The sequence below is a fragment of the Sapajus apella genome, unplaced genomic scaffold (assembly GCF_009761245.1).
Source record: "Sapajus apella isolate SASKATOON/1434 unplaced genomic scaffold, GSC_monkey_1.0 scaffold80, whole genome shotgun sequence".
Classification (NCBI taxonomy): Eukaryota; Metazoa; Chordata; class Mammalia; order Primates; family Cebidae; genus Sapajus; species Sapajus apella.
Genome location: NW_022437020.1, coordinates 9433231 through 9454506, shown reverse-complemented (window position 1 = coordinate 9454506; position 21276 = coordinate 9433231). Strand labels below are relative to the sequence as shown.

Below are 21276 nucleotides of genomic sequence, written 5' to 3'. Positions count from 1 at the left end.
GTATGGATTTTAAGTGACAGGATCATAGATCATCTCCTCTAAAGCTGTCTTTTCCCAGACAAAGACCCTGAGACCCACAGATGTGAACTGCCCTGCCTTGGGCTGCACACTTCAAAGTTGCTCCCAGCCCTGTCCCCAGGGAAGGAGGCTGTCTGTCTGCAGGAGGGGTGTCATTCTGCCGCTGCCCAAACGCAGCCAGGATGCATTTGTTTTAAACCAGCTCTATTTTCAGGGGGTGATGCTTATCTGACCTTATCCTTTGGCAACTCACAGGGGAACTCCATGTGTACATCCTCCTCCCTCCCAGGCCACTGCTGACTTTGTATCTTGTGACTCTTCAAAGGACTGGCGAGAACTGTGCTTTTTACAGAAAACATGCCTGAAATGGGAGGGAAGTAGACAGAACTTAAAAAAAAGGGCCAGGTGCAGTGGCTCACACCTGTAATCCCAACATTTTGGGAGGCTGAGGCGAGAGGATGGCTTGAGCACAGGAGTTTGCAACCAGCCTGAGAAATATGGTGAGAACGTGTCTCAATCAATCAATCAAAAAAGATAGATAGATAGATAGCAACATGGTCTAAATGAGTCCAGGAGTGGAGTGTCCTTGAACTTGGGGAGACCACCATCTGCTGCATTTGCATTACTGATAATACGGCTGGAGAGGGCCTTTTGCCTGAAAGCTTGGATTATGTTGGGGCCTCCGAGGGCAGGTGAGGGGTGGAGGTTCAGATTAGAGGATAGAAAGAGGAGGTGGAGAAGCAGGAAACAAAGACATTTTAACAAGAACAAGCAGGGGTGATGGAAAGTAATAGACCAAGGCCATTCTCTAGCATCTTTAGGTTCTGCCCAGCCAGCTGGGAGACCACTGGGTACGGGCTGCTGGGGAAAAGGAGGAGTCTGCTCCCCTCCCACAGCCTTCACTGTTGCTTTCCTCACATGAACCCCAGACTATCTTTCCTGGTTAGCCATTTAAGGCCTTTCCTGACACCCCAGGCTCTGTGGCTCTTCTGAGCACCGAACAGCATCCTTAGATGGTACAGCACTGAGCACCCACCTCAGATCCTGGGGTTCAGTCCCACCATCCAAAGCCCTGCACTACTACAGGCCAGCCACACTAAGGGTGGCTAGATATCTTAACCTCCCTTTTGAGCCAACAGGAACCAAAGTACCCAGAGCAGAGAACATCCTGTTACCGAAAACAGTGTTTCTCCACCAGGGATGATTTTTGTCTTCCAGGGGCCATTTGGCAATCTCTGGAGACATTTTGGGTTGTCACAACTGGAAGGATGTACTTGACTCCAGTGGGCGGAGGCCAGGAGTGCTGCTAAGCACCCTGCAATGCACAGGACAGCCCCCACGACAAAGAACTCAGCCCAAAATGTCAATCGTGCCGAGGTTGAGAAACTCTGACCACAAGAAATGGAATCAAAAAAGAAAACTGTTTGCAACTTCATAGAGATACCCTAAAATGAATAAAACCACATATGGTTTGATTTCTGTCCCTGTTCCTATGCTGAAGCAAGGGAAACTTTCCCTTTTTAAAAGTAAAGAGATCCCGCCCCCTTCTTTTTTTAAACACAGCAAGGGCCCCAAGCTAACCAGCTCTCCACCCTAAGGACTCCACCTGGTGGTCCTCTCTGGAATCAAAGGAAGTTTAGGTTTTACTTCAACTTTTTTAGTTGTTTTAACTTTTTTAGTTATGTTAACTTTTAAATTATTTGGTATAACTCTTTTAGTTATTTTGTTTAAATTTCTAGTTATTTTGTTTAACTTTTTTCATTATTTGGATTATTTTAACTTTTTAGTTCCTTTATTTAATTTTTTAGTTATTCATTTAACTTTTTTAGTTTTTTAGTTAAACAAAAGTTGTAGTGACCAAGCAGGTATGGTGGCTCACACCTGTAATCCCAGCACTTTGGGGGGGCCGAGGTGGGGGCAGAGGGAGGCGGAATCACTTCTTGGGGTCAAGAGTTTAAGACCTGCCTGGCCAATACGGCAAAACCCTGTCTCTAATAAAAGTACAAAAATTAGCTGGGTGTGGTGGCAAGCGCCTGTAACCCCAGCTACTCGGGAGGCTGAGGAAGGAGAATCACTTAAACTCAAGGGGCACGGAGGTTGCAGTGAGCCAAGATCATGCCACTGCACTCCAGCCTGGGCAACAGAGTGAGACTCTGTCTCAAAAAACAAAAAACAAAAAGAAAACAAAAACAAAAACACAACTTGCAAGTACGATACAAAGAAATTCCCTCCCAAACAATTTAAGAGTAAGTTGCGGATATTTTACTCTATGACCGCCCCCCCCCCATAATACTTTAGTGGGTATTTTCTATAAACAAAGTCGTTCTCCTACACAGACATCAGAATCAGGAAATTAATGTCAATATGTTACTACCATCTAACCCTCTGACTGAATTTTAGTTCTTGGCAGTTGTCCCAATAAAGGTCTTAGCAAAAGGATCTGGTTTAGAATCACAATTTTCATAATGACTCTTTAATGTTCTCCAATCTGGAACCCTTCCTCAGTCTTTCCTCGCCTCATGATCTGGAAGGCCACGTTGGCCAGGCTGGTCTTAAACTCCTGACCCTAAGAAGTAATTACCTCCCACCCCGCCCCTGCCTCTGTCTCCCAAAGTGCTGGGATTACAGGTATGAGCCACCACAACTGCAACTCGGTCACTGCGACTTTTGTTTAACTAAAACTCATGATTTTAAAGACTATAGCCTTCCATGTGGGCTTGTCTGAGACTTCCTCATGTTTTGAGTCAAGTCATGCATCTTTGACAGGAATCTCACAGAGTGATTCTGTGTTCTCATTGCATTCTAGCAGGGAGTACACCCCCTGTTCCATGATTGGTGATGTTAACGTTGATCATTGGTTAGGTTTTGTTTTTTTGAGATGGAGTCTCGCTCTGTCACCAGGCTGGAGTGCAGTGGCCAGATCTCGGCTCTCTGCAACCTCTGCCTCCCTGGTTCAAGCGATTTTCCTGTCTCAGCCTCCTGAGTAGCTGGGATTACAGGCATGCACCAACATGCCCCGATAATTTTTGTATTTTTAGTAGAGACAGGGTTTCACCATGTTGCCCAGGCTGGTCTTGATCTCGTGACTTCATGATCTGCCTGCCTTGGCCTCCCAAAATGCTGGGATTACAGGTGTGAGCCACCGCACCTGGCCTGGTTAGGGTTTTTTCTTGGCTGTGAAGTGATGCCTGCCAAAGCATATCCATTACCACCACTGTTCAGCGTTATACCGAAGATCCCAGCCAGTATAACCGTGCAAAAAATAAAGAACCGGTGTAAGAATTGGAAAGGCGGAAATAAAACTATCATTATTCTCTCTCTCTTTTTGTTGAGACAGAATCTCACTCTGTCGCCCAGGCTGGAGTACAGTGGCATGATCTCTGCTTACTGCAACCTCCGCCTCCCATGTTCAAGCGAATCTCATGCCTCAGCCTCCCCAGTAGCTGGGATTACAGATGTGTGCCACCATACCTGGCTGATTTTTGTATTTTTAGTAGAGACAGCGTTTCACCAGGTTGGCCAGGCTGGTCTGGAACTTCTGACCTCATGTGATCCGCCTGCTTCAGCCTCCCAAAGTGCTGGAATTACAGGCATGAGCCACTGCACCGAGCCAACTATCATTATTCTCAAATAGCATGGTTATGTATGTAGAAAATCCACAAGAATGGTTACAGATAAACTATTAGAATAAGAAAATTTCACAAGACCTTAGGATGTAATGCCAATACACAAAACTCTACTGTATTTCAATATATTAAAACTATTAGAAAATGGAGTTTTTAAACAAAAGATACTATTTACAGTAGCATCAAAGACTATCAAATATCTAGACAATCTAGTAAAGGATATACAAGCCTTCAACACAAAAACTGTAAAATGCTACTGAAATTAAAGAGTAACTAAATAAATGTAGGGTTATACCATGCCCATTGATTGGAATACTTAATAATGTAAAGGTATCAATTCCATCCAAATTCATCTACAGATCCAATACAATACAAATCAAAGCATAGGTGCTTCTTTAGATACATCTAAAATTTAGGTTCATATGCAAAGGACTAGAATGACCAGATAAGTACTAGATAATCTGAGAAAAAAATGGGAACTTTTTTTTGAGAGACAAATACTGTCTTTTTCTAAAGCTTGTATTATAAAGACAGCATGATATTCCACAAGGATAGCGGACTAAACCCATAGAACAGGACTAAACCCATAGAACAGAACAGCTGGTTCAGAAGCAGGCCCTCACATATCTGGACGTGAGTGATTTATGAAAAGAGCTGCTCTGCAGAGCAGTGGGGGAAAAGATGATCTTTTCAATAAATGGTGCTGGGTCAACCAAATATCCATATGGGGAAAATCTATCTTCGTCCCTACCTTAGACTATAAACAAAAATCTATGCCAGAGAGACTACAGATCTAAATGCAAAAGGTGGAAGAATAAAGCTTTTAGAAAAAAATATTCATAACTTTGGAGTAGTCAAAAGTTTCTCAAAGCATACTGAAAAAACATTGACTATATAGGGAAAGCTTCATACATCAGACTGTATTAAAATGAAGAACTTCTGTTCATCAAAAGATACCATAAGAGAGTGAAAACACAAGCCACGGGGGAAGATATTCACTACAGACATATCTCACAAGGATTCCTATCTAAAAAATATAAAGAGCTCCTACAAATCTGTTTTTTTTAACAAAGCCCAATCAAAAAATGGGCAAAACACTAAAACATTTAATTAAAGAGGTTATTCAAATGAATATAAATATATTTTTTAAAGTTCTCAACTATGTTAGTAATCAGGGAAATACAATTAAAACCACAATGTTATACCATTACCAATCTACCAGAATGGCTAAGATTAAAAAGACAGACAATACTAAATGTTAGTAAGGAGTTTAAGTTGGTACAACCACTTTGGAAAACTTATGTTCTACTTAAGCTGAACATAAGTAAACCCTATGACCTAGTAATTCCATCTCTGGGTATATATCAGTATACGCATTCAAAGACATGTATTATCGTGTTTGCAGGGTTACTATTTATAATATAAAAGGTCCAAAGTGAAAATTACCCAAATGCTAATCAACAGCAGACTGGATAAGTAAATTGTAAAACATCCACAATTAAATACTATATTACAGTAAGAATAAATGAACTGTATCTACACACAAACATAATGTTAAGCAAAATATATGTAAGGTACTTCGTTTGCATAAATACAAAATGAGGCAAAGCAAATCTATACAAGATGTCAGGCTAATAGTTATCCTTGGGGCAAGGGTGTTGGCTAGATGAAGACAGGAGGAGGGCTTCTAGAATGTGGCAATGTCCTATTCTTATGAGGATGTTAGTTGCTTGGGTGTGTTGGGTGTGTTCAGTTTGCACTCTTCTCTACGTATATCATATTTCAATAAAAACTCAAGAAGAATCAACTCGAGGTGGATTATAGAACTAAATGTGAAAGGCAAAACAATCTTCTAGTAGGTCACATATGAAAATATGATGGGGTAAAGAAAGATTTCTTAAGACATGTGCACACACACCCAACCCATTAACCTGAAGAAAATAATTGAACTACATAAAAATCGGAAACTTCTCAGCCAGGGGTGGTGGCTCACGCCTGTAATCCCAGCACTTTGGGAGTCCAAGGCAAGTGGATCACTTGAGCTCAGGAGTTGGAGACCAGTGTGGACAACATATTGAAACCTCATCTCGACAAAAAATACAAAACTTAACCAGGCCTGCTGACCTGTGCCTATAGTCCTGGCTATTCGGGAGGCTGAGGTGGGAGGATCTCTTGAGCCTGAGAGGTTGAGGCTGCAGTGAGTCCTGATAGCACTACTGCACTCCAGCCTAGGTGACAGAGTGAGACCCTGTCTCAAAAGAAAAAAAAAATTCTAATCATCAAACAATATCATTAAGAGTGGAAAGGCAAGCCACAGAGTGTGTTCATATCCTTTATAAAGAAATTCCCCACATCAGTAAGAAAAAAGGCAGACAACTCCATAAGGAAACAAATGAGTAAGGGACTTAAAAAGGCACTTAACAAAGGAAGCTATCAGAATGGGCAACGTACACATGAGAAGGTTCTCAGCTTCTTTAGTTTAGAGAAAAGCAAAGCAAAGCAGTATTGCAGTAACACCACACACCCATCAGAAGGACTAAAGTTAGAGACTTGAAATGCCAACAAGGCTGAAGCTGGAAGCCATGAAAACCCTTACACACTGATGGAGTGTATTTCAGCCTCTTAGCATAACTGTTAGGCATTACTTATTGATGATAGATATCATACCCTAAGTCCCAGCAATTCCACTCCAGCAGAAACTCATGCAAATGTGCATCAGATTCACGTACCAGAAAATTCACAGCAGCATTAATCAGAATAGCCCTAAACTGAAAACAACCTTGATGTCCATCAACAGCAGAATAAGTAATTTTCAGTATAATATATACAATGGAATTCTCTTAAGCAGCGAAAGCAAACAAACTATCTCTGTATGCAACTTGGATGGACTCCAGACATAACATAGGCTCAAACTAGGCCAAAAAAAAGGATACTGCAGGATTCTATTTATTTTTTTAGTTTTAAAAATTTATATTTTTTATTGTTGTATTGTTATTTTTTATTGTTTTTTTCCAAATTTTTTTTTTTACTTTTTTTTAAAATTGTACTTTAGGTTCTGGGGTACACGTGCTGATCATGCAGGATTGTTGGGTAGGTACACACATGGCAATGTGGTTTGCTGCCTCCATCCCCCCCACCCCATCACCCACATCTGGCATTTCTCCCCATGTTATCCCTCCCGGACCTCCCACCATCTCCTGCTGTCCCTCTCTTGCCCAGCCCCCCACAGACCCCAGTGTGTGATGCTCCCCTCCCTGTGTCCATGTGTTCTCATTGTTCAACACCCGCCTATGAGTTAGAACATTCGGTGTTTGATTTTCTGTTCTTGTGTCAGTTTGCTGAGAATGATGGTTTCCAGGTTCATCCATGTCCCTATAAAAGACGCGAACTCATCGTTTTTTATGGCTGCATAGTATTCCATGGTGTATATGTGCCACATTTTGTTTGTCCAGTCTATCATCGATGGGCATTTGGGTTGCTTTCAGGTCTTTGCTATTGTAAACAGTGCCGCTATGAACATACGTGTGCATGTCTTTATAATAGAATGATTTATAATCCTTTGAGTATATACCCAGTAATGGGATTGCTGGGTCAAATGGAATTTCTTGTTTTTTTGTTTGTTTGTTTGTTTGTTTGTTTGTTTGTTTTTGAGACGGAGTTTCGCTCTTGTTACCCAGGCTGGAGTGCAATGGCGCGATCTCGGCTCACCGCAACCTCCGCCTCCTGGGTTCAGGCAATTCTCCTGCCTCAGCCTCCTGAGTAGCCAGGATTACAGGCACGTGCCACCATGCCCAGCTAATTTTTTGTAGTTTTAGTAGAGACGGGGTTTCACCATGTTGACCAGGATGGTCTCGATCTCTTGACCTCGTGATCCACCCGCCTCGGCCTCCCAAAGTGTTGGGATTACAGGCTTGAGCCACCGCGCCCGGCCCAAATGGAATTTCTAAAACGAGTCTGTGGTGTCGAGTTCGCGGTTGCCTTTGGGAAAGAAGGAGGCTTTCAAAATAGTGGGTTTTTTTGGATCCCGGCGTCTGCTGTGCAGTTGTGTTCACTCTGGTCATTAAACGGGCCAAGCTGTAAACACCTGATTTGCACACTTTCTGTATATCATACTTTATATGAATATTCAGAAGTCTAAAGGCCGCAAGCTTAACCGCAAACCCTACTAGGCCCGCGGCCGGCTTGCACTAGCGGGGCGGTGTTGTCCCAGCGACCTGCCCCGGGCGGGTCACCTAGCTCGGGAACTCAAGCTGTAGCCTGGGGCCGGGGCCGAGGCTCGGGACGGGTACCTGAACTCGTGGACCCTTCACTGAAGCCCACGGGTCCCCGCGCCTGCTGGGGACAATCACAGCTTCCTAGTGCATGAGAAAGTTCCCCTCGGGTGTTTCCACATTCGCCTTAACTTTTAAACACCAACGTCTGGAATCTGAGGTCCGTCAGACTCCAGATACACCCCGGGAAAAAACCCAGAACCAGACAGGTCCCCAGCGCGCGCGCCAGGACTTGCGGCCAGAACACCCCCGGGGGCGTGGCTCTCGATTGCTTCGGCCTGGCGGTCGAGCTGCGCGCGCACTCTGCGGATGCGATTGGTGCTGCCTGGCGGCGGGGCGCTGGGCACGCTGGGACGCGTCGCTGGCGGGAGACAGCGGCCGTTTGGCTGCGCTGGGAAGCCGGGGGGCGGCAGAATGGTCAAGCTGACGGCGGAGCTGATTGAGCAGGCGGCCCAATACACCAACGCGGTGCGGGACCGGGAGCTGGACCTCCGGGGTGAGTTCCGGGGGCGCGGGCGGGCAGTCCCCGGGCGGCACTGCGCCGCCTTAGGAGCTGCGCTCCGCCGCGTGCACCGAAGGCCGGAGCTTGGCCCGCGGGTGGGTAATCTGGTCTCCGATCGGGCTGCGCCGAGACCGCGGCCTTTTTCTTGCCGTTGTTGCCAAGCGCGCATCCCGTTAGGCTCTTGGGAGCCTTCTGTTGCTGCCGTGCCTCCTGACAGGCACGGGTGACTCCATTACTTCTGGTGCGTACTCGTGGGGCTCTGTTAGGCCTTGCTTGGCTGTTCGTACCGACTGTTTGAGGGCCCGGAAGAGCGACTCATTAGTGGTAGTAGCGCTAGTGCAGGGCGAGTGATTGGTTCCTAATACTTGCGCTAGGTGATATTGTGAATGTAGATAGTGTGTTCATTATTCTTAATGTGATGGAAGAAACTAAGTCCCCGAACAAAAGCGATTGTTTACCCCAGTATTTTCTATTTAGTAGCTTTAATTGTCTGGCGTTTCCCCTATGTGAAGACGTTTTAAAGATTGAACTGTTTCACCCAGGCTTCCACCGCTGGCTGCTGTGTGTAAGTTGTGGAAGCGCTCACAATTATTTAGATTCCTGTACTATTTCAACCTTAGTAAGACTTGGTAAGAAATTGGAAGGGCAGCTAGCTAGTTGGTATTTCAGGAGACCCCTTTAGAAAGAATGTGAAGAGCAACTTTTCTCGGGATAAGACCATGCAATCGTAGCCTGAGATTTGTTCCCACGGGGACCTATGGTCTCGGGATTTGCTTTAATTTCTTGCTGACCTTTGGGAAATCCCAGTGTTTTATGTTGTGTTGCGTTGAGATGAAGTCTTGTTCTTTCGCCCTGGCTGGAGTGCAGTGGCGTGATCTCGGCTCACTGCAACCTCTGCGTCCCTGGTTCAAGTGATTCTTGTGCCTCAGCCTCCCGAGTAGCTGGGATTTCAGGCGTGCACCACTGCGCCTGGTTGATTTTTGTATTTTTAGTAGAGACGGGGTTTCACCATGTTGGTCAGGCTGGTCTTGAATTCTTGACCTCAAGTGATCCGCCCCCGTTGGCCTCCCAAAGCGCTGGGATTACAGACGTGAACCACCGCGCCCAGCCCCCAGTTTTTTCTTTTCTTTTTGAGTCTGAGTTTTGCCCCTGTTGCCCAGGCTGGAGTGCAATGGCACAATCATGGCTCAATGCAATCTCCCCCTCCTGGGTTCAAGCGATTCTCCTGCCTCAGCCCTCCCCCCAAGTAGCTGGGATTACAGGCGTGTGCCACCATGTCCGGCTAATTTTGTAGTTTTAGTAGAGACAGGGTTTCTCCATGTTGGTCAGGCTGATCTCGAACTCCGGACCTCAGATGATCCTCCCACCTTGGCTTCCTAAAGTGATGGGATTCCAGGCGTGATGGGATTCCAGGCGTGAGCCACCGCTCCCAGCCCAGTATTTTTATTTTGTTGAATTTAAGTTTCTTAGAGAAAGGTTCAGTTCAAGAGCAAATCATCTACTTACGGTGATCTCTGCCATTTCTCTTAATGAAGTGCATGCAGTGTTGAGAATACTTATTTTGATGCAGTACTTGTAGTACAGCTCTGAGTTGTGTACTTAAACTTTGGCTGAGTCTTTTTTTTTTTTTTTTTTTTTTTTTTTTTTTTTTAATAGACCTTACTTCTTCGGAATATTTCTTTTAGCTCCTAACATAATAATGCCCAAATTAGACAAATTAACATTTGAGTGTTCACAGTGTGATTTATTACTGTATGTAAACCATTGACCTCCAACTCTGAATTGGTTCTGGGGGAAAGGAGGGAGAACTGTCATGCTATCTTGAGGCGGTTCTGATGGGTTCTAAGAATCTGGCCTGTGGGGGTGCAAGAGGTGGAGAACTTTTGTCCACGGTGTTTGAACCTTGTTTGGGCACTGAAACTGAGCAGCCCAAAGTGTAAATTCCTGTTGTGCTGCTTCCGCCTAACTAGCCCTGAAGACGTAGAACAGTGTGCACCTTGTAAATGGTCTTATAAATGTTAGCTAACTATCTCACCCATTATTATTGTCCTTGTCCTTGTTGTCATCAGACTGTAAGCTTCATGGCACTGGGGACTTGCCACTCTCATTCAGCATTTTATCTGTAGTACCTTGTACAGTGGCAAGGCGTAGGTAACATGGCGCAGGTGCTTGGTAAGTAATACTTCCTGAATGAATCAAGGCCAGGAGCCTGATTACTATGAAATACTGCTCATCTTTTAAGGGGCTGGTTAGTTATATTAATACCTCTTGTGTGTTTTTTTTCCTCCATTTTACAGGGTATAAAATTCCTGTCATTGAAAATCTGGGTGCTACATTAGACCAGTTTGATGCTATTGATTTTTCTGACAATGAGATCAGGAAACTGGATGGTTTTCCTTTGTTGAGAAGACTAAAAACATTGTTAGTGAACAACAACAGAATATGGTAAGTGTCTCCTGGGAGAGTAATTTTTCCACCTACAGTAAATGTTGCAGTGTTCCCTAAAGTTGTAGCACATACTACCAGTTAAACCTACATGTTTCCTTTTTTTCTTTTTTTAATTTTTATATTTTTTCCATAATGGGAGCCATATTCAATACACGTTTCTTCTTAAGATGAGAATTGAACTTTTCCTTTAGAGATCCAGAGATTAGCGTGGCATTAGTCTAGTCTTACTTGTATCTATTCAGAAATCATGTATTTTTTTTTCCTGGTAAGTTTCTAATTTAAATTAAAAACATGGTGCTTTGTACACATTTTGGCTTCTAAAACACTTATCAAAGGGGTCATAGTAAAAGGATATATAAAGGTAACAATTATATTTTTGACTGAGCTTCTCTGATTTTTTTTTTTAACTGCAACTGATTTCTAGATTGTTAATTACTGAAATTGAGGTCTTTTTTGGCCCTGGCTTCATCAGCTCTGTGTAAACTTTACTGGAAGAAAAGCACTCGGTTTATAGATCATATCTTTGAAAGTGCTGGGTGGTGAGTGGGATTTCCTTCAAATAGAAATCTTTCTCATAGGTTCACCATTCCCCTATAGTGTAGCTGTTGTGTCTTGTGCCTGAGCTATGAATGCAGAATTATTTGTATTTCTGCACGGCCTGCACAAAAAGTCATGAAGTGAGTTAAGCAGTTTGTGCTGCCCAGGAGTTGCACCTTTTCTCAGGTTCCGCTGGATGGTGTGGCAGAATTATCTCCAGGCAGTGTCCCATAGGCCTGGCTTTGTCCCACTTCTGTCACTGACCCTGTGGCCTCAGAATAGGGTTCTTTTTGCCTTGCTTCCTCTGTGTTAGTGTGTTGGAAGAAGGATCTGTAAGTGTCTCTCTGAGATCCTCTGAGTAGGGAGGTAGATAAATTTGTTAGCTTACTTAATTTTTGTTTTTACTAAGACTCTCTTTTTATCTTAGCCGTATAGGTGAGGGACTGGATCAGGCTCTGCCCTGTCTGACAGAACTCATTCTCACCAATAATAGTCTCGTGGAACTGGTAAGCTGCATAGAAGGAAAATATATTTGGTGGGTGGGGTTAAAGGTGCTATGTGCTTCCTACAAAAATTTACATATTCTAGAAAATCTCACAGAAAATAATCTCATCCTCTTTCTTATCTTTTTCCTAATTCAGGATCTGGGCCTTTTGGGTTCTGCAACTGTATGTTGCAAATATTTTCCTACTCTAACTTATCTTTTGACTTGGGATGCCTTGTTAGAGAAGTTCCTAATTTAGGTACAGTTCAATTTATCAATCTTTTCCTTTATTATAGCGATTTTGATGTTTAAGCTTCCCCTAACCCAGGGACATAAAGTACTATGTTATTTGCTAGAATTGCAGTGTCCAGTATAGTACCAGTAAGTACAGATGGCTACTCAAATTGAGATGTGCTAGAACTATAGAACACACTGGATTTCAAAGACTTAACTGCACAAAACGTAATCTCTCTCAGTAACTTTTTTTATATTGATGTTGAAATGATAGTGTTTTGGATAATGGCTTAAATGGCATATTACTAAAATTGGCTTCACCTATTTATTTTAACATGGCTACTAGAAAATTTTAGATGACATGTCTATGTGCATGAAATCTTGTTGAACAGTTCTAGTCTAGAAACCTTGCTTTACTCTTCTTTAGATGAACAGTCCACTTGGAACTGATTTCCTTGGAACTTGGGGCAAGTTTCCCCTGAACTATCTGGATATGATTATTTTGACCTATTTATTTTTATGCTTTTTAAATTTCTGCTTTGTATCTAATTTTTAACATACTTGAGATACTGTATATTGTATTGTAACCTAAATTTTCACTTAAACACTAGATGTTTAAATTCATGTTGTAGGCCAAGTGCCATACCTCCTGCCTGTAATCCAGGCACTTTAGGAGGCCAAGGTGGGGAAATCAGTTTAGCCCAGGAGTTCTAGACCAGCCTGGGCAACATAGTGAGACCTCTTCTCTATGAGTAATTAAAAAAAAAGGCTGGGCGCAGTGGCTCACACCTGTAATCCCAGCACTTTGTGAGGGCCGAGGTGGGCGGATCACCTGACGTCAGGAGTTCGAAACCAGCCTGGCCAGTATGGTGAAACCCTATCTCTACTAAAAATCCAAAAATTAGCTGGGTGTGGTGGTGGGTGCCTGTAATCCCAGCTTCTCAGGAGGCTAAGACAGGAAAATCGCTTAAACCCAGGAGGAGGAGGTTGCAGTGAGCTGAATTCGCACTACTGCACTCTAACCTGGGTAACAGAGGGAGATTCCATTCCCCCTCCCCCCCAAAAAAAATTAGGCAGATGTGGCAGCGTGTATCCGTGGTCCCAGGTACTACAGATGCTGAGGTGGGAGGATCGCTTGAGCCCCAGCATTCAAGGCTGCAGTGAGCCATGATCATGCCACTGCACTCCAGTCAGGGCAATAGACTGAGACCTCATCTCAAAAAAAAATTGTATGACTTAATTTTGATTTATGACCTAACCTTCCTTATTTCCCTGATTGTTGAGAATGAATTGTGTTCACTCCTTGTGGACAAGATCCATAGCATCCTTCAGATTCTCAAGGAGATGCTTAGCTACAAACATAAGAAAGCACTGGTCCATGGCCATGTCCTTTCTAAAGTGTGTGAAGTACTCAATTCGAAATACACATTTATAGGCAGTGTGTCTCATGATAGGTGCTGTTAAAGAACTTTGAATTGTATTTAATGCTCTTTGCAAAAATGAAGACTCTTGGGCTTATCAGTTACTGAAAGAGGTACGTTAGAATCTCACAGCATGGCAGTGGATTTGACTGTCCTGAAGTTCTATTGATTTTAGTTTTATAGATTTTGAAGTTGCCTTATTTGATACATATAAATTTTTAATTATTAATATCTTTCTGGTGAATGGAACCTTTTTATTATATTGCAACTCTCTGTCTCTATTAATGTATTTACCTTGAGGTTTGTTTTACCTGACATACCAAAACAATCTTTCTTTTGGTTAGTATTTGCATGATAAATCTTGTTCCATCCAAAGTTCTGTACCTCTTGTATTTTAGATTTATCTCTTGAAAACAGGGTATAGTTGGAGTTTTTAAAATCCAGTCTGAAAGCTCCTTAAATGTTAATTCACGTAAAGTGAATTATTTATATTTAGTCTATCTACATTTAATGTAATTACTGGCGTGTTCAGTTTGTCTTTTCTCTGTTCTGGGGCTTTCTGTTTGTCCCACCCATTCTGCCATCCGTTTTCTCTCCTTTATTGTACGTGCTGTCTCTCTGTCATTCCGTTTTTCCTTCTGATGGTTTAGAAATTATTTACTCTCTTTCAGTCTTTAGTAAGCATCCTAGGGATTAAAACACACATACTTATCAAAGTTTAAAATTAAATGCTAAGATCACTGTACTGTGACCTTCAACATTTAATTTTAAACTTTGACACGTTTACTGTCTTAAACATACGGTACAGTGACCTTCAACATTTCAGCACCCTTCAGCTTGTTCCATATTTATTCTTTTTTGAAACCCATCACTACATCACCATTATGTTTTACGCTGTGTATGTAACAACATTTTCACTTTGTTCTTTTTTTTTTTTTTGAGATGGAGTCTCACTCTATTGCCCAGGCTGGAGGGCAATGGCATGATCTCTGCTCACTGCAACCTTCACCTCCCGGGTTCAAGAAATTCTCCTGCCTCAACCTCCCCAGTAGCTGGGATTACAGGCATGCGCCACCACACTCTGCTAATTTTGTATTTTTAGTAGAGATGAGGTTTCTCCATGTTGGTCAGGCTAGTCTCGAACTCCCAACCTCAGGTGATCCACCTGCCTCAGCCTCCCAAAGTGCTGGAATTATAAGCATGTGCTATGTGCCCGGCCAAACACTTTGTTCTTCATTATTTTTTGGATCATCTTCAGTGGTGTAAAACAGTATCAAGCTCTAGAGCTCCCTCTGGTGGCTTTGTGACATATTTGAAGATGGCAGCTTGCTTTTTGAGAATTTCTGGCCCTGCTCTCCCTGTTTTTATCTGTACTTGTTTTCTCATTGTGCCTCTTGCACATACACACCCATCTCCTGCCATCTACCCAATCTAGATCTGTGCAGCAGTTTCTGTCCGGTGCAGGGCCATGTTGGGACATGATTTCTGTCAAGAGTGAGGGCCCAAATTGCTTTTACCCTTTCAGCTTTTATCACAGACCCCTGTAGTCATTATTGGAACGTGCGGGTCTTTTGCCTGCTTTTCTCAGTCTCTTTGGGGTTCTCCAGTTTGGCAGATGGCCCCTTGCCGTCCGTCTGCTTCTTCCTGTACAAAGGCCGTCACCGGCAAGTCCTGTTGCTCTCAAAACGGGTTGTCTCTACTTGTTCCTATTTTAGGGTTATTGGCAAATGTCTTGCCATCTAGCTTGGTTGTGGCTGTTGACCACAGGTTGTCATTTTTGCTGGACCACAGGTTTTCATTTTTGCTGTCCTTCTCCAAATGTTTTATGGAGCAATTGGAGAAGATTCAAAAATCACCCTACCTTCTTTCCATTAATTCAGTCATTTTTAAACTATAGTATTCCTTGTCCTTGCAAATTTTATTTAAAGAGATCCGCGGGGGCGGCTAGGATAAACGTGCCTTCTTTCAAAGGATGAAACGTCTTTGTTGTTCTTAGACACTGAAGCTGGTGCTAGCAGAAAAGCCCACCTTCCACTGAGATTCTGGCTTGCAGTTCCGCTGTGAATAGCTTGCTCCAGAGTCCCATCAGCTTTGCCATTGTTTTCTTTTCCAAATCGTTGCTCAGCAGCCACGTTGAGATTGCTGTAGGAAAGCAATTTTTTGTCTCCTGCTGTTGAGACAGAAGCTGTTAATGCCAAGATTTTAGGTTTAAGAAGCTTGAATGTATTCACCAGTAGAAATTATTTAAGCATTTGTGATGTGCCAGTATTGGGCTTGGTGCTAGAGAGTAAAAGTTAAGTAAGTAAAGACAACGTGAATACTTGCTTCAAAATCACTCTCCATTTCAAAATCTCAAAATAGCATGTGGTATTTCTTACCTGTGGCCCTTACTTTACAGGGTGATCTGGACCCTCTAGCATCTCTCAAATCGCTGACTTACCTAAGGTATGGGAATTACGCATTTTGACAAAATAGATGAAGTCCTTTAAAATAACATTGCCTTTACCAGCCTTGACCTTAATGTAATCAGTTAATTTAAAGTGTCTGTTAAAAAGAAATATTTAGTATGTTTCCTTAATGTTAAATTGTTACAATGTTGAAACGTGAAGAATGTGGGTGTTCCCTTGGTTTATAGGTGCCTTAGACTATTCAAACAGACCTCTTGAGTGCTGTGCCGTGAACAAGATTGGCATTGTGTTATTCCTTTTCTTTTAGTATTCTGAGAAATCCGGTAACCAATAAGAAGCATTATAGATTGTATGTGATTTATAAAGTTCCACAAGTCAGAGTACTGGATTTCCAGAAAGTGAAACTAAAAGTAAGTAGTAATTCATTGCTTGTGAGTCATTGTAGAGTTGTGTTTTTCTCTATACTTCTATTACTGATTATTAAAATTGTCTAAATGAGTAAATTTTGCCATTAGTTTGTAATAAAAATGGGGGCGGGGGGAATGTTACATCAAATGTTTTTCTCATTTCAGAGTTTATGGTAGAACTTTGAGTTAGAGCTCTTTTATGTAATGCTGGCCATTCCAAAGTTTGAAAAATGTTGAGGCCGCGGTGAACACTCTTAACAGTGGATTGTCTGCTTAGATACATTCGCAGTGGAGAACTTAATGTAACCCACTTCTGTGCAGCTCTGATTGTTAGAATGGTTTTTCCCCTTATTAGGAGTTTGTTATTTTATTACCTATTTAATTGCCTTCTTAGTTCCCTGGGATCCCATCCTTGGAACTAGGAGAGTGAACTTTCTTCAGGGAGCTTTACCAAAGAAAGAAGACCACTGTGTCTTCTTTTAATTTGACATTGGCTTTTTGGTATTTTCACCAGCCCGGAGTATTGTAGGACTTCCATGTCTTCTGAGGAATGCATTTAAATGCATGTGGTATTCCTATTTCCATTAACTCTGTGTGTGGTGTCGCTGTAGGAGCGTCAGGAAGCAGAGAAAATGTTCAAGGGCAAACGGGGTGCACAGCTTGCAAAGGATATTGCCAGGAGAAGCAAAACGTAAGATACGATATCCAACTTAACTCTACTTCACCTTCAGAAACATGATCTGATCTGTCTGGCAGTTCGTCTCCTACCAAATTAACCAAAAACTCTGACATATTAATGTGGTATTAAATTTGAGTGCTTATAGTTCTGCACATCAAAGGTCCATACATCACAGAACATTTCTACCAGGTTAGCAGAACAAACATTTCAGTAGTTGGTCTTAATGTGATATTATGTACATCCTATTTTCTATATAGGAAGATGAACTGGGTGGTGTTTCTGAAGGAAAGAGTTCTTGTATCAGTTTGTTAACAAAGATAAGATACTACACTGGTTGAATTACTTTCAAAACCTTTTGAAAGTAAAAGAGAAGCAAATTCTGTTGGTCTAGATTTAACGGTTATGTTCTTCCCCCTCTTAAGTTTTAATCCAGGTGCTGGTTTGCCAACTGACAAAAAGAAAGGTGGGCCCTCTCCAGGGGATGTAGAAGCAATCAAGGTAATTATGTGTTAGGATTCTTGGACTGGAACGAGCCGAGATGGGTTCAGAACACAAAGTTGGATAATAAGCATGTTCTGAACATTGCAGATTTCATTTTCCCACAGTTATTAGTATACAGCAATATTGCTATTTAAGGAAAAACTTGCTTGGAGTTATTATTTGATCAGACTTGAAATTACACGAGCTAATTGATGTGGAGGCAGCTTTGTCTTTTTCATTTTCCAGGATGCATTTATCATTTCTACCAGTTAGTTACCTTGGTATGCTTTCTCAATGTTTGCCTTAATTTTTACTTTCAAAGATTTGCTGTCTGGCAAATAATTTTGGCTAATCAGTAGGGAACCTAGTTTTATAATGTTGCCTCCTTAAATTATTCAATAGTTCCTTCAAATAGGTATTCAAATAATTCAAAGTTATTTCATTTAGCAACAATTTTAGGACATCTGGAGTGATTATTTGCTCTCTTTTATAAGAGGGCCCGCATCTCTTCCCCAATTTTAGAAACTTGTGATTTGGCTTCTAGTTTTATTTCTGTATGCCAATAACATTCTTCCCCCAACAATCAAAGTGTTTAATGTTCCAAATGGAGAAGTTGCTGTGAATTTCTGTAGGTGATTGATACATAATTTTCTGGGTAGTTGATACTTGGTTGAAATTAATCATCCATCTCCTTTGCCCTCTGCCCTCCAGAATGCTATAGCAAATGCTTCAACTCTGGCTGAAGTGGAGAGGCTGAAGGGGTTGCTGCAGTCTGGTCAGATTCCTGGCAGAGAACGCAGATCGGGGCCCACTGATGATGGTGAAGAAGAGATGGAAGAAGACACAGTCACAAACGGGTCCTGAGCGATGGGGCAGATGTATAGCAATAGGCCCTCTTGGAACAAGTTCTGCTTTTCGAACGTGGGATAATAGCCTTGTTTGTGTTAGCAAAGTGGAATCTGTCAGCATTGTTGAAATACTTAAGACTGCTGCTGATAATTTTGTAATATAAGTTTTGAAATCTAAATGTCAGTTTTCTACAAATTATAAAAATAAACTCCACTCACTGTGCTGCCAGGTTGTGTGTCATCACGGTGCGTTTGCAGTGAGGTCTAAGGACGTGTTTCATTTGTAAATGTGGGAGGGCAGGATTTCCTCGGTAGGCTTCCTGGGCTGGATTCGTCCAGCTCCTGCAGTGTCACAAACATGCCAGTAAGGCCACCTTTTCTACTCCCACGTGGCCCTTGTGTTAATGCAGACTTGCCTGTCGCTCCAGCTTCTGATAGGACACTGAAATGATTCCATTTTTGGAATTGATTAGTATGTCCCACTTATCCTGGTTACGGATTTTTTTGAGGTTTTTTTCTTTCCCAAGCTGTTCTCCAACTCTGGCTTTAAGTGATCCTCCCACCTTGGCCTCCCAAAGTGCTGGCAGTACAGGCCTGAGCCACTATACCCACCCTCTAGTTTTAGATATGTACGTAGTTAACATAAAGGTCGCATGGAGAGTCTTCAAGAATGTTTGCTGTTGAAAGTGGTGTAACTTACTCATATTTGAAGAACACTACTGTTTGATTGCCATCTCTCCAATCTCCCTTAGCCACGACAGTTGTAACCCCATCTTGTTGCATATGCGTTTATGTAAAGCTTGGCACTTTCTCAGTTAGCTGTTGCCACAATAATGCTGTATAACAATCCACCACAAAACCTAGGGGTTTTAATCAACCACTGTTTATTCTTATAGTTGGCTCCGCTTATCACTGTAGGTCTGGATTAACTGGGGTGGCTTGGTTTCTTTCCAGATGAGCCAGCTCACCTGGCAAGGCACAAGAAGTAAACACTAGGGGCTTCTTAAGGCCTACCTACATTCAAAACTGACACATTTAATTCTGCCTACTTGCCCTTAACCAAAGCAAGCCATCTCACCAAGTATACAAAGTCAAAGAATGATGGGGAAATAGACTTCTTTCACTTTTTATAGCAGGATATGGCTGTGAGAAAGAGTGACAAATTAGGGCCAGTCACTTAGCCTATGACTTTCAGTGACAGCTGGCAGTTCTGGTTACTGTCTACCTTTGTCCTATTTTTGCAAATAGTACCTAAGCAATTACATTGAGCAAAGTGTTTGTTGAAATACCTTTCTAGTTCCAGATAAGCCAAGCCAGGTGAGGTTATAACACCTGATGAAAGGCACAAAGGTAACATAAATGCCTGGCTAGGATGAGTAACTTCTATCAATAGAACTGTAAGAACAATGTGCTGGGAACTGAAACAAGAGCCCATCATCCATGCAGTCAAATAATTCAAAATCTATTAGATTTTAGTGGAATATATCCATTATACCGTATGTACATATGTATACAACACTAGTTCACAGTAGTTTACAAGTATACTTTGTATATGTTTAGAATGTGCATTATTTTCATGAGTTAATACTGGTTTCTGTTTTATATTGCAAAGTTCTCAGTGAAAAGGATTGTTGCCTTTTTTAAATGATAGAACCTAAATGTTAGAATTTATTCCATCTTTGTGATTACAGACATTACAGGATAGGGCAGATAAGGCAAATAAAGCAAAAGTTCCCTTCATTTCACCAGATGCAACATTTTGGCATTTTGATAATGTGCATGTTGACTTAATTCATTAACATGGCTTGAAAGCCAGCAACCACAAATCTTTGCAACTTAGAATCTTCTTCATAACCTTTTTTTCTTTTTTTCTTTCTTTCTTTCTTTCTTTCTTTCTTTCTTTCTTTCTTTTCTTTCTTTCTTTCTTTTCTTTCTTTCTTTCTTTCCTTTCTTTCTTTCTTTCCTTTCTTTCTTTCTTTCTTTCTTTCTTTCTTTCTTTCTTTCTTTCTTCTTTCTTTCTTTCTTTCTTTCTTTCTTCTTTCTTTCTTTCTCTGTGTGTGTGTGTGTGTGACAGAGTCTTGCTCTGTCAACCAGGCTGAAGTGCAGTGGTACAATCTCAGGTCACTGCAACTTCCACCTCTCGAGTTCAAGCAGTTCTCCTGCCTCACTCTCCCTAGTAGCTGGGATTACAGGCGCCCACCACCGCGCTTGTAATTTTTGTATTTTTAGTAGAGTCAGGGTTTCGCCATGTTAGCCAGGCTCGTCTTGAACTCGACCTCAGGAGATCCACACACCTCAGCCTCCCAAAGTGCTGGGATTAGAGGTGAGCCACCGCACCTGGCCAAATTTTTTTTGTAGAGATGGGATCTTCTGTGTTGCCCAGGCTGGTCTTGAACTCCTGACCTCAAGTGATCCTCCCGCCTCAGCCTCCTAAAGTGCCATAGGATTATAGGCGAAAGCCATCACTCCCAGCCCACTGCAGAGTCCTTGAAGCTCTCAAGTCTTCATCTGACATCTTGTTAAGATGGGGAACTGTGTGTTAAACCATTCTGTTAAGTTACTATATAAAAATAAAACTGATCCCAAGCATTGATTGAAACTGTTTTGCTATGAGCTTCCTGAGAGAAAAGTGGGGACCTAACCATTTTTTTCCATGAACTATGATCCCAGTACAGTGTACCTAATGTCCTTCACTGCCTAACAAAAGAGGTCAGGCAACCCTGCTCATCCTGTCTAGTTTGTCAGTATTTGGATGTAAGGTGGATTTAAAACTAACCTGAGACTGAGGATTGCAACTATAATCCTAAGAGGTCATCCAGTTTAGTACATAAATGTTCCTGCAAGATGCCAGAGCATGCGAGAAATCACTCTGAAGCAAATTAAAGAGTGATGATGGTTCATCTTTTACAAGTG

At 42.1% G+C, this 21276-nt stretch overlaps 1 protein-coding gene across 1 annotated transcript; it reads left to right on the top strand.

The window, feature by feature from the left end:
- Positions 1-8230: 8230 nt before the first annotated feature.
- SNRPA1 (small nuclear ribonucleoprotein polypeptide A') lies at positions 8231-18620 on the top strand. Its single transcript, XM_032252872.1, has 8 exons — positions 8231-8411; positions 10715-10862; positions 11830-11908; positions 15940-15986; positions 16257-16359; positions 16968-17047; positions 17458-17533; positions 18227-18620. The coding sequence occupies exons 1-8, from the start codon at positions 8330-8332 to the stop codon at positions 18377-18379; spliced, it is 768 nt and encodes a 255-aa protein (XP_032108763.1). The 5' UTR covers positions 8231-8329; the 3' UTR covers positions 18380-18620.
- Positions 18621-21276: the final 2656 nt, after the last annotated feature.

Coding starts and splice junctions, on each gene's coding strand:
- SNRPA1 (XM_032252872.1), top strand. CDS start 8,330: ATGGTCAAGCTGACGGCGGAGCTGATTGAGCAGGCGGCCCAATACACC. Junction 8,412..10,714: donor CCGGGAGCTGGACCTCCGGG/GTGAGTTCCGGG, acceptor TCCATTTTACAG/GGTATAAAATTCCTGTCATT. Junction 10,863..11,829: donor GTGAACAACAACAGAATATG/GTAAGTGTCTCC, acceptor TTTTTATCTTAG/CCGTATAGGTGAGGGACTGG.